The sequence below is a fragment of the Lipophrys pholis genome, assembly GCF_963383615.2.
Source record: "Lipophrys pholis genome assembly, chromosome: 1".
Classification (NCBI taxonomy): domain Eukaryota; kingdom Metazoa; phylum Chordata; class Actinopteri; order Blenniiformes; family Blenniidae; genus Lipophrys; species Lipophrys pholis.
The window spans coordinates 9,316,386-9,329,872 of record NC_137635.1 but is presented as its reverse complement, the minus strand read 5'-3'; the positions used below and the strand labels follow the sequence as shown (position 1 = coordinate 9,329,872).

The following is a 13,487-nucleotide window of genomic DNA, read 5'->3' as shown; positions in this document are numbered from 1 at the left end:
AAACATAAAATCAAGGATTAAAAAAAACACCTATATGTTACAGCAACACATCCGCAGAGAGACTGTGTGTGTGTGTGTGTGTGTGTGTGTGTGTGTGTGTGTGTGTGTGTGTGTGTGTGTGTGTGTGTGTGTGTGTGTGTGTGTGTGTGTGTGTGTGTGTGTGTGTGTGTGTGTGTGTGTGTGTGTGTGTGTGTGTGTGTTTGGAGGATTTCGGGTTCGAAGCCGTCAAAGACTATTTTCTGACACGCAGGTGTTTTAAATTCACCTCCTCCAGGTTTTCCTCCAGATTATTCGTGGCTGCAGACATTCGGAGCGCAGTCTTTAAGTAGTTGCCAGCAGTGATTAACGTCAGCAGAAATAAACCGTCTCCTTCACATATTGGACATAAAACGGTTTCCTGCGGTGAAGTGGTTTCGTTTTGGGCGCTCACGCAGCTAAAAACCGTTTCCCCTTTTATTTACACAATAAAGAAAAGTGTCACAGGCAAATTATTGCAGGTGAGACACAGGAAGAGTCGAATGGCGACACAGAGACTCGCAGGCTGGAAGACGGAGCTTCATTGTGTTGGAGGACGCTCCGATTTGTGTCACGTCATTATTCGTCACTCAGCTGCGCGTTAACGATGTAAACGCTGCTGTCACTTCCTGTTTATGGACATTTTAACAACACAAGGGCTAAAATAAACCTCTGTGCATGCGTGCGTGCGTGCGTGCGTGCGTGCGTGCGTGCGTGCGTGCGTGCGTGCGTGCGTGCGTGCGTGCGTGCGTGCGTGCGTGCGTGCGTGCGTGCGTGCGTGCGTGCGTGCGTGTGTTTTCAAACAACGAGATTTGAACCAGAGGATTTTTAAGGGAACAGAACTGACCTGCAGGTTCGGCTCACAAAATAAAAATCTCCTTGTTCTGCATGTCGATGATTGGATGAGAAAGGTGAAGGAGTTATTCCTGAAGTTAGCGTTAGCAGGAAGAGAAGTCTTATAGGAGCGCGTGTCGTTATCAGGATTGACGTTACCGAGAGCAGGTCACCAGGAGGAGATTAAAAACCTTCAAGTCCAAAACCAAAAACTGGATTTACAACTGCAGCATTAAATTCAGCTTTAACGATTCATTGCTCACAGTCTAGAACCCGACCTGCAGCGACGCGCTCTGTTCTCCTCTTTAAACCTCTGGAAAAGCTGTGGACACTTAAAACTACCGACTGTGTGTCTGTCTGAGTTCTTACATCAGTTTTTCATCTTTGACTCTAAACTTTTATGTTTTGGTTTTTCTGGAGACTCAAACACTTTGAGTTTAACTCTTCTGTGAGTCTGAGTGAAGTTTCCTTCTGCTGCTGAGGTCTTTCCTCTACAGCCACTAGAGGTCACTATAGTCTGACCTCTCAGGTCCAGTAGTTTGGTCCTTCATCTCTGTGAGGATGACAAAAACTGGGGACGCACTGATACCACATTTTTAAAGACGAGTACGACTGCTAACCTTTAGCTATTGCTGATACGGAGTACTGATACAAGTACTTATTAAACACCATAAAGCCGTCTTCAGTACCTACTGTAGGCTGTAGACCGAGCTCACTGTTAATGAGTGTATGAGTCACACTTTAATCATGTTTAGCATGTAGCATCGCTGGTGTGAGGGCCTGAAAAGCTGTAGCATGTAGCATATAGCATCGCTGGTATGTGAGCCTGAAACTCCTCTGGTCAAAATGTGTCTGGTGAGGAAGTTGCTGGTGATTTAGTTGCTGGTAATGAAGTTGTTGATGTTGTACCAACTATCTTTCTCCTTTTAATATTTTGTCAGAACATAATTTACCGTCTGTCTTATGTTTGTCTTTCTCATTGATATTAAAGATCTCCCAATATACAGCTTTCCAACAACGCTTTAAAGTATCTCCAAACCGCCGATATTGCCCGTGCACTTTCCTCTACCTGCTGCCGATGTTACTAACATATGTTGTTGCGTAGTACTCGCCAAGTTGTTTCAGGGAGCTTTTTCCAAGTACGAGTACGAATACTCTAAAGTTTAGAGTCTAAACAGTATCACAGCCGATACTGCTGTTGGTATCAGTGCATCCCGAATAAAAACAGTGGCTGTTCTAGATTCCTGCTCCTTGTGTATGAACCAGTCAACGGACGTTTCCTGTGTGAAGCTCATGATGTTGCAGCGATGAGTCGTTGACACTATTCCTCTCTTGGCTCCAACAGAACAGCACTCACTCCCCGGGGCCGACGAAGGGCCCGACCGTGGCCGCCCGCCTCAAACACCTCCAGCAAGGCAGCCTGGAGCGGCCTAGAACCCGCAAGCAGAAAGAGGACTTCCCCAAAGTCCAGGGCCAGCAGCAGGTATTCCACTTCTAACCCCCCCCCACCCACCCAACACACACACACACACACACACACACACACACACACACACACACACACACACACACACACACACACACACACACCACCGTCCCTCCATCCCCCCCCCTCCCAGAGGACATTGAGGTCCTGGATGGACCCCTCACTTCCTTAGAGACCCACGTTGTTGTGGTACGAGAGTGTCGACTGGAGTCCCTGGGTTCTTGTTGGTGCTCGTGACTGATGGAACCAGCTTTATCTGAACGTCACACCGACTCGGACGCCTCGTCGCTTCCACAGTCTTCACTAACGCCACGGACTGATGTCACATCGCCAGCGTGACGCGCCGTCTCTTCCTCCCTCATCTCTTCTCTCGTCGTCTCGCTGGTCCTGAACCCTCGAGGCTAATGCAGAACAACCGCTGGAGAATCTGCTCTCAGCTCACCGAGCTCGTTTTCTTGCCTTCGAACTGCGACGAGTCTTTATGCAAGAGGAGTCAAACGAAGCACAAAGTGTGAGGTAGAATTCAGTTTAATGTGTATATTGAATGCATTTATAGAAATAGTGTGATAACTGCCTTTACGTCTGAAACGTTTCATATCTAAAGTGCTCGTACAAGATGGATGTGGTTGAAAAGCAGAAAAAATGAGCCGACGTGTTTCTTTTAAAAGACAGTTTAAGAAGTCATAAAGAAAAAAACCCAGAAGAAATAGTAGTTATTCTGTTAGTCTCGCTAAAGACCAAAACAAAAGAAGATGTGTACCATGTGTACACACACACACACACACACACATGCGCGCGTGCACGGAAGCTGTGTTAGTCTTCAGGGTCTAATTGTCTTTTGTGCTCTGAGAAAACCTCTGGCTTCCTCCCGATGTCGAGGCTTTTACTTTGAAAGGCACAGGAAATCCTCCTAAAGGCCCCTGCATACTCCCATAAGAGCCCTTAAGAACAAGAAGAAAAGTTGGGCAGTGACGCCAGCCAGCTGCCGAAAAAAAAGTAGGAGAGTTCGTACTCCGAGGAGAAGCTGTGGAACTCGTAGGCCACGCCCCCTCACGGCAGGCACACATCTGTGATGCAGCACTTCTCGCTTCCAATGTTTTCAGAAATACATTTCCCTTAACTGTTTCAGTAATAAAAGAAAGTTTGTCTGAGCCGCCATGTTGATCCGGTTTTAACTGCAGGAGCTGAGTGATGCGTTCAGGTACATCACGTAACCCCGCCCTCCAACATTTTAACGACAACAGCGAGGTTACAAGCTAAATATGATTAAAAAATGACTGGTAGTCATTAGTGCGCTGGAACAAGCATGCACAGCCCACGGCAGTGCCGAATTTTCGGCAGTGCGGCACCAACATAGTTTGGCCAGGACGGTTGGCAAAGCCGAAACAAAATGACGTCATTTTGTTGGGCAGGACTCCAGAGTGCGGAACTTTCTTCTTGCTCTTATGGCGTATGACTCGGTCTTTACTGTGTCGCTCCTCTGCATCGTAGCCTATTGATCAGTTTGTGTTCCAACTTGAACATCGATAACACGAAACATGTTTAGTTTTCTTCTCTATCCTCCGTCTCCCACAACGTTATCATCCCACTGAGAACAAGAAACATTCTCACGTCAACGCCACGGCGTCCAATCACAGCAGAGAAGAAATCAATCAATCAATCAATCAATCAATCAATCAATCAAGCTTTTTTGCAGACTCTTAGGTCCATTTAAAAACATAAAAACAGTTTTCACATCAGACTATTTCATCAAAATGGCCAAAATAACAAAACACACAAATAGTTAAACAGTAAAATAGAGATCAAACTGAGCTTCGGAGCTTAAATGTCTGAAGAAACTGAAATGTCACTGAGCAGTTTTCATATGAACACAAACGCTTTAGATCGGTTTTCATCACTCTACAATTTATTTGGTGGAAACGGGTCAAACTAATAGTTCTGATTTGGACCAACGCGACGTGAAGTCTCTTCAGTCGTTTTTTTGTACCGTTGATGATTGATTAACCCGTTAACGGAGCGGACTCTTCCACCCTGTGACCAGATGAGACGGTCGAGTTTCCCTCGGCGAGTGAAAGCGTCTCCTCACGTTCTCGTATCTGAGCGGCGGCGTCTCGCACATCAGCTGGAACAGCCGTTAGCGGCCGGCGACCTCTGGCGACACGCTGCTGACTGGGCGCTGGCGTCTCTTCACAGAGCGACAGGAAGCCGGCGTCTCCTCTGAGATTCCCTGAAGGTCTCAGGGGAGGGGTCTGGATCTGGATCTGGATCTGGATCTGGATCTGGATCTGGGTCTGATCAGTATCTGGATCTGGATGTGGTCCGGTCCGATCTGGATCTGGTCTGGTCTGGTCTGGTTCGGTCTGATCTGGATCTGGATCTGGATCTGGATCTGGTCTGGTGTGGTCCTGGTCTGGTCTGGTCTGGTCCGGCCCGGTCTCGTCTCGTCTCGCCTCGTCCGGTCCGGTCCGGTCCGGTCCGGTCCTGGGTCTGGTTACAAAAGCAGGATAGTTTTAATAAAAGAATCCTGATCTTGTTCACATTCGGCTGCAGTTTGAATCTCAGTTTGCTTCAAACTGTGAAGAGATCAAACAAGAACTTCTCCTCTTCCTGACACCTCCTTGTTCCCTCGCTTCTCTCTGGTTCTTCTCTGGTTCTCCTCTTCTTTTCTTCATATCTGCCCTCTCCTTTCCCTCTTATCAGCTCCACTTGTCTTTATGCTCTATCATCCTCTTCTTCCTCCTCTCACTTTCATCTTTTTTCATAGTTTTCTCTCACCTCATTTTCATCTTCCTCCTCCTTCTCCTCCTCCTCCTCCTTCTCTCCTTGACTCTCCCTCCTGGCACTGCGTCACTCAGCAGCAGAATTATGGAGGAAGAGGGGGATGAGGAAGAGGAGGATGAGAGGGTTCAGAGCAGTTTTTCTGTCGCACAGTTCTGATGGCTGCATTTTATTTCATCCTGTTTATAGCTGAAAGACAGACTCTTTCTCCCTTTCTCTCTCTCTCTCTCTCTCTCTCTCTCTCTCTCTCTCTCTCTCTCTCTCTCTCTCTCTCTCTCTCTCTCTCTCTCTCAGCCTATCACAGTGGTAATGTGAGGATTATTTTCAGGATTCAAGGAAAACTTGAAGATTACATTTTTGTTTGTGAGTTTTGATTCATGTCTTTTGTTTCTTTCTCTCCCTCCCTCTCTCTATTTCTCACTCCTTTGTTTGGTTTTTCCTTCCGTTGCTCTGAAACTTCTCCCTCCTCTCAGCACTGAGCTTTGCAGAACCACCACTCATTGATCCGGCCGATCATCATCCCCATCATTGCCGCCACCACAGACATCCTCATCCTCATCATCATCTTCATCAGTTTCGCTGACGTTTCTCCTCCAGCTGTGAGCCAGGCCTCTCTCTCTCTCTCTCTCTCTCTCTCTCTCTCTCTCTCTCTCTCTCTCGCTCTGCTTCTTCCTCCATCCTGTCTCTCAGGTGTCAGCGTGAGGACTCAGTTTGAGGACTCGGTTTGAGGAGTGAGTACTCGGATCTTTTTGACTCTTTTTAGTTTCCCGGTTCCACGACATCGTTTCAGGTGACAACCTCGTTTTTGTGTTTGTGTTTCAAGAAAAGTTTCACATTCACCAGGAAACATTTTGGAAGCGATGTCAGAAACGGTGAAAAAGATGTAGTTTCCATGTTGGGCCACTGGTTGGAGCTGTTGTTTGGTTGTTTAATGCAGCCACACACACAACAACGCGTTCTAAACATTAACAATGGGAGAACACGGACGTTCTGGTGGACAATCTGGTGGACGATCAAGTTATTACAGTGACTCTCAACTATAAAATCAGGAGAATAAGAACTGGGAGTCACGACACCACGGAGGAAACGTTGTTCTGGTTGTCTCTACTGAGCATGTGCAGAAGAACTACTTACTACGGTGTTTTCAGTGGCTCCGGGCACCGTTGTTGTGTAAACAGTCAAAATTCAAAAGTTTTCTGTTTTCACTCGAAACTACTGGCGTGTAAACGTTGGCGTGTAATCGGGGCCTTGACCAAACGTCACCAGATGATTTCAGCCAGAGTCCAAACAGGGTGATGAGAAAGCAGCTCTGCCTCTAATCCCGGATCATCTCTCCTCTCCACTCTGACTCCATCAGCACCAGAACTCACAGATTAACATCATCCGGACCGAAAACACAAACCGTCCAGCTTCACTCACTTTACTCCCTTACGAGTGCCCACACTTCTGTAAACACTCTTCAAAGTAAAAGTACTGGTTCAATTTCTTTTCTAAAGTAAAAGCAGAAGACGACACAACAGATTTAAAGACATTGTCTTTGTGATGGTAGGAGAGAAAATCTGAAGCTTTCAAAGTAAAAGCCTTCCATTGTCAACTTTCCTTGAACGAGATTATTCCAGCCAATGTCTTTTATTTTGAACCACAGGAAGTTCATCCTTGCGGCTGCTGGTGTCTCTCTGAGTATTTTTACGCCTACTTTTGTCTGAGCTTCACGGGCTTATTTGGGGAGCCACTTGATCATTCAGTCAATCGATCGATCAATCAACCACCACAAGTCGCTAAAACACGATGTTTAGATTATCCGACAAAAAAAATTCAGAAGTCTCAGATATCAGGACAAAAGAGGAAAACAGTCAACTGTGAACATTTACTTGCTTTTGTTTGTTTGAGTCGAGGGGTGTGGTCCAGTTGAGACTGACACGAGACCACATGTTGCTATGAGCAGTTCTAAATGTTCCCAGTGTGAAATGTTTTCTGACTGAAATGTTCCTCTGAGCTGCTTCAAGTACGAAATCAACATGGTGAGTCAAAGATATGAACAGAAGAAAAGGAGCTTTTAGAGTAACTTCAAATTCAAGACGAATGATCAGTGTAGAGCAGGAAATTACCAGTGTAGAACAGGAAGTTACTGGTGTAGAGCAAGAAGTGGTCAGTGTCTAGCAGGACGTTATTGGTCTAGAGCAGGAAGTGGTCAGTGTGGAGCAGGAAATGGCCAGTGTAGAACAGGAAGTGACCAGTGTAGAGCAAGAAGTGGTCAGTGTCTAGCAGGAAGTTATTAGTCTAGAGCAGGAAGTTATTGGTCTAGAGCAGGAAGTGGCTGGTATAGAGCAGGAAGTGACAAGTATAGAGCAGGAAGTGGTCAGTGCCTAGCAGGAAGTTATTGGTCTAGAGCAGGAAGTGACTGGTCTAGAGCAGGAAGTGACCAGTGTAGAGCAGGAAGTGGTCAGTGTCTAGCAGGAAGTTATTGGTCTAGAGCAGGAAGTTATTGGTCTAGAGCAGGAAGTGACTGGTCTAGTGCAGGAAGTGACCAGTGTAGAGCAGAAAGTGACTGGTATAGAGCAGGAAGTGGCTGTGAAGCTCATTTTATCCAACAAACTATTTATATTCAAAGTATAAAGAGAAATGTTAATATTGAAAGTACAGAATTACAAAATTTAAAGAAAGGTTTGTGGTGTGAAATCTGAAAGTGAAGTTGATTGAAGTGACGATCTGATGAAAATCCACACCGAGCAGAAAGTGAAGGACAGCGGATGTGTTTCTGTTTCATTATATGAATATGAATACATTTCTGGAAATGTATTTGAGTTGTTGTAGCTGTGAACGTATAGCCACAGATTAGACTGTATGTATATTATATGATCATTGAGTTTGTTTCTTTCAAAGAAAACATGTAAAAAAGAAAAAAGTCTCATCTATGTTTTATATAATCAAGCTTTTTTTGTATTTTTATACTTAAAGAAGAGGACTCATCTGACACATTTATTCTGTAAATTTTTATTTTTCTGGGTTGAAGATTTTTTTATTTTTTCTTATAACCATTAAATAACCATGATCACAGTGACGAGACCAGGAGGCCACAATGATGATCAACTTGAAAAAAGAAAGAAAAAGCACATTATTAAAGAAAACCCATTTTGTAGCTGTTTCCTCTATTATAACCCACCGTATGCGTACACTCCTCAGATTATTCAGTCTCAATGGTTTCTTGCTGAATGTGTGATCGTTCTAACCATTTGTGGATGTTGGAATCATGTATATAAACCCAAATAATATATTACAGAATCGATTTTATGTGAGATTTTTATAGAAGGAGAACAAAGTACTACTCCAGAATGGCATGCATACTGTATACATTCCTGAAATCTGCACGCGGGGTCCACGAGGTCTCTTCTGTCAATAATTCTGTGTATACCTGTGAGTGTACAATAGTCAACACAAACTGTACAGTAAAGCTAGATTTTTGTATGATGAGTAGGTAAAGTTTAAAAAGAAACAGATGTTGTAAACACCTTTAAACGCTGTGCGAGTGATGCCTGCTGTGTGCGGTCAGTGTTGTCTGTGAATCGTGAAGAAGAATGATGAAAATCTACAGTCAGTATAATAAAGACCAACTAAACCGTGCAAAAAGCAACTTCTGTGACTGGAAGCTGAAAAGTTGCTGCTTGGAGTGAGAAAATCCAGTCGAGCAGGAAGTGGCTGCTTTTTGTACATTCCTGTCGTGTTTTTGTGAAAATAAAGGTGAACTCTTATACGACACGGCTGCTGCTGCTGCTGCTCACTTCCTCTTTCTAAAAGTAAAACAACTAACCAGATCTGAAGAGAGACTGACCAGATCTGAAGAGACTGGCCAGATGTGAAGAGAGACTGACCAGATCTGAAGAGACTGACCAGATGTGAAGAGAGACTGACCAGATGTGAAGAGACTGACCAGATGTGAAGAGAGACTGACCAGATGTGAAGAGAGACTGACCAGATCTGAAGAGAGACTGACCACAGGTGAAGAGAGACTGACCAGATATAAAGACAGACTGACCAGAGGTGAAGAGAGACTGACCAGATGTGAAGAGACTGACCAGATCTGAAGAGAGACTGACTAGATGTGAAGAGACTGACCAGATCTGAAGAGAGACTGACCAGAGGTGAAGAGAGACTCACCAGATCTGAGGAGACTCTGGTGTGATTCAACCCACTGTGAAGAAATCAGGTACGTCTGAAATACATTGAACCACATTTTTAATGTCAGTTTCTCAGTTTTGTCTTTGACATTAAGCTTCATGATCAATGATTGGGAACCGTTTGTACTGTGATTCCATTTAACACTCATATTTGACTCGTTTTAACCCGATTCTGCACTCAGGTTGTCCAGTTTGTTGGCAAAAGTTGAGTTTTGTTTGTAATCTGGTTTAGTTCTGAATCTAGACTCAGTTTATACCTGATTCTAGACTCTGTTCAAACCTTATTCAAGACTCAGTATATACTTTGTTCTAGACTCAATTTAAACTTTATTCTAGACTCCGAATAGACCTTATTCTGGACCCAGTTTAAAACTGATTCTAGACCCGGTTTAAATCTGATTCTCGACTCAGTTTAGACCTGATTCTAGACTCACTTTGGCCTGTTACTGTATCGGCTCACAATGTGGAAAACATCCAGGATGTGTCAATACACTGAATTCAATGTGAGTGAATGTGAAGGGAAAGAAAACACGTCTCACCCTTTGGTTTGTTTTATTCACTCAAACTTCACACAGACGCAGTTAAAATCACTGAAAATCACTTTTCCTTCCAAAACATTTCAACCTTCAGACGACGTTCAGCTGCTTTATTTGTGAATTTCTGCATATTTGCAGTGTATAAATATTGAATTAAGGCTTTTAAAGAGGTTTGATTTGATAGAGATGAAGATCTTTGAACAATGAGCTGAACGCTTCGTTCATTTGGTTTCACACACAAACTCAAGGAAATGTTTTCACTTCACTATCGATCAAAGCAATTTTACAGTCAAACTTCCTCCAGTCGAGTCTCACTCTTACATGTGTGAGCATGTTTCATGTTTCTGTGACGTCTACCCCAACACACACACACACACACACACACACACACACACACACACACACACACCCACACCCCCGGGGCATTAGGCGAGGGCAGATTTCAGCTGCACCAACCCCACATCACTCCCTCACGCCTCCTCCACTTTTCCACCACTCCACTGTCACTCCACCACTTCTCCCTCACTCCTCCACCACTCCTGTCACTCCTCCTCCACCCTTGTCACTCCTCCACCACTTCTCCCTCCCTCATTCCTCCACCACTCCTGTCACTCCTCCTCCACCCTTGTCACTCCTCCACCACTTCTCCCTCCCTCATTCCTCCACCACTCCTGTCACTCCTCCTCCACCTCTGTCACTCCTCCACCACTCCTGCCTCACTCCTCTTCCACTCCTCCACTTGTCCCTCACTCTTCTGTCACTCCACCACTCGTTCTCCACTCCTCCACCACCCCTGTTATTTCACCACTCCTCTCTCACTCCGCCACCACTCCTCTGTCACTCCACCACTCGTTCTCCACTCCTCCACCACCCGTCACTTCACCACTCCTCTCTCACTCATCCACCACTCCTCCACACCTGCCTCACTCCTCCTCCACTCCTGCCTCACTCCTCCACCACTCCTCTGTCACTCCTCCTCTACTCCTGTCACTCCACCACTCCTTTACCACCCCTCACTTCTCCACCACTCCTATCACTCCACGACTCCTCCCTCACTTCCTTCTTCCTCGTCCGAACAGCGTTCTGTGTCTCCTGAGCGTCTCACGCTACCTGAGGACCTGAGTGAAGACACCCTGTGGTGGTGGTCAGACCGGCTGGAGGGACCAGACGGTGAGTTCAAACAGTCGGAGTTCTGCTTGTCGTTCAGTTGAACCGTTGATGTTGAAACTTGTCCGAAGTCGTTCGGAATCAGATTGTGAACCGCCAGAAACCCCTGCGGGGTAAACACCTGACTGATCTGACTTTCTCTTTCTCCAGGTCTCGCTGTGACAATGGCTCCCAGAAGTATCGGTCCTCGTTAAGCTTTTCACATTTTATGGCATCACAGCTACAAATGTGTTTTATTATATTTTATGAGGTAAACCAAGAAAACATGATGTGAAAGAAAAAGGAATTACGGTTTTAAAAACACTATAAAAGTTTGTACTAGATTGTATTTTCATGGAAACCTTGTATAATAAAAGCTGATAGAATAGTATTTGCATGTAGTGTCTGTACGTCAGATGTAGGGAGCCCTCTACTGGTGGGAGTGAATATAACCGAAGCGAATGGAATCAGGGCGATGAGTTGGACGAGCTAACAGCTACTGTGGAGACATGCTAAAGCTAATGTTACTTACAGCCGGACGTGTTTCACGTTGCTGTCGGCATTATGTTAAATGTTTTGGTGGAAATAATGTTAAATTTCTTTGGTGAACATTTCCCATCAGCTGGCGTCTTCACAGTGACTCGTCAGGATCAATGTTGACTCTTGTTTTCTGACGCTTCAGGTGGAGAATAACAACCAGTGTTTCCCCAAGAACAAAAACTCTCGCCAACAATCTTCAGCTGAAACCCGAACATGGAAACTCCTCCGAAGTCCAAAAGCCCTGCCGCCCTGCACGAGAGGCTCCGGGCCTGTTTGAAGAGTTTCCTGACGCTCTACGACCTTCGGAGAGATGTTTTTGCTGAAGCAGCGGCGTGTCTGCTGCGAGCCGGGGAAAGCGGGAACCCAGTGTCTGGCGACGGTTTTGCCGTGCCTCTACTGAGCATGCTTGGAGGAGGACTGGGGGCAGTGGTTGGGGGCGTCTCTGGAGGACTGTGGGGGGGTCTGGGGACAGTTGGGGCAGCATCTTATTGCAGGCTCTTCGGAAAAGTCAACGCAGTCGAAGCGCTTGTTGGTTTCTTTGGCGGGGCGTTGGGGGGGCTGGTCGGGGGGGTGTTCTCCAGTACCGTCGGATGTGCAGTGGAAGTTGCCTTTGTGGCGTGGGGCAGGAGGATTGACGGCGCGCTGAGCAGGGGGCTGTGGTTCTCTATCGGCTGTGCTACGGGCGGAGCCATGGGGAGCATATTCGGGGGCTTGGTCGGTGCAGTGGGTGGAGCGGTCGGTGGAGGATTGGGAGCGCTGCATGCGAGGGCCGTTGCCGTTTACATAGCTGCGGGGACCGTCGGATACTCTTCTCAAGAAAAAGGTCCAGGAAGGAGTGAAACAGTGAAGATGTTGCAGACGAGCCTGCGACGTTTCAGCGGCGTTGTGGCGCCGCTGGTGGAGGAGCTGCAGAGCGTCCAGACGCTCTGTGGTCAGATGGAGTCTGGGGGCACTTTGCTCGACGTCACTGCTCAAGCCGCAAACACTCTGGCTGCTGTTTGCTTGTTGCAGAACAGTCTCAGCGACTGTCAGGAGGCTGCAGGTCAGTCCGACAGCGCCCCCTGCTGGAAGGAAGGAGCCAGGCGAAGCATGAAAGCCCTGGAAGAACTGAAGAAGATGAAGGTGAAGGTGGCGACACCGTCTTTCACTGACGGAGAAACTGAAGAATCAAAGAACTGAACAAAGTATCTATAAGATATCTGAAGGCTTGTTCTTGTTCTCGGCATTTATAAAACACTAATGTCAAAACATCAAACCACTTCCTGATACTTGTCGTTCTTATTGTTCTCTCGCCGTACATGATGTGCACGTTTGTGTCTCTATGGAAATGAGGACTTGTGATTCAATGAGATTAACTATGAATAAAGGTGAATTTAAAATAATTTGAAATAATCTGGAGATTTATAATATATCTTATTAAGTACAGAAAGTTTAAGATTAACACACTTTGTTTCAACAGATTCAATGTTTTACAGTGTACTATTTTCATTATTTTTCACACTCTAAAAAAGCTCATTTAGATAATATTTTTCACATTGTTCTGGTTGCAGTTTCTGGTCCGGTTGTGGGTTAGGCCCACCGAACAATCAATGCTGACTCGGCATCGGTGTGCAAATAGATCCGGGGAATGAGAGTCTCCTGTTACAGTTACCATGCTATTCACAGAGTATGTCGGCTTCATGTGTTTTGTTCTCACATCCAGGTTTTCCATTGTTTTCAGCTCGGTTTCAATTTAATCTTTCAGAGCAACTTTCCTGGGAGCATGAACTACTGGAGTGGCATCTGGATTCCACTGCCCCCTACAGGTTTGGCTGCTCATAGTAGCTCTGAACCAGGTGTATATGCAGGTCCGTGTCAATGAAGATTTTTGTTTTGTAAACGTAGAGGGGAAATATCAGTTTTTGTAAAAACCTGGGTACATGTGACTGTGGCCTTATTCAGGTTTGCTTTTATTTTTAAATTTTTGTTGGGAAGTTT

At 45.7% G+C, this 13,487-nt stretch overlaps 2 protein-coding genes across 2 annotated transcripts in view; both read left to right on the top strand.

Moving 5' to 3' along the window:
- LOC308122430 (SRC kinase signaling inhibitor 1-like) overlaps positions 1 to 2,347 on the top strand; it is a gene marked incomplete at its 3' end in the record, with an annotated part of 41,442 nt that extends 39,095 nt beyond the window's left edge. Inside the window, 1 exon segment of the mRNA XM_080484224.1 lies at positions 2,195 to 2,347. Coding sequence (XP_080340350.1) covers positions 2,195 to 2,347 — 153 coding nt within the window.
- A 6,567-nt stretch (positions 2,348 to 8,914) lies between these two features.
- LOC308119125 (uncharacterized protein) lies at positions 8,915 to 12,896 on the top strand. Its single transcript, XM_080478964.1, has 4 exons — positions 8,915 to 9,317; positions 10,904 to 10,994; positions 11,142 to 11,241; positions 11,653 to 12,896. Exon 4 carries the CDS (start codon positions 11,724 to 11,726, stop codon positions 12,687 to 12,689), a length of 966 nt encoding a protein of 321 aa, XP_080335090.1. The 5' UTR covers positions 8,915 to 9,317; positions 10,904 to 10,994; positions 11,142 to 11,241; positions 11,653 to 11,723; the 3' UTR covers positions 12,690 to 12,896.
- Positions 12,897 to 13,487: the final 591 nt, after the last annotated feature.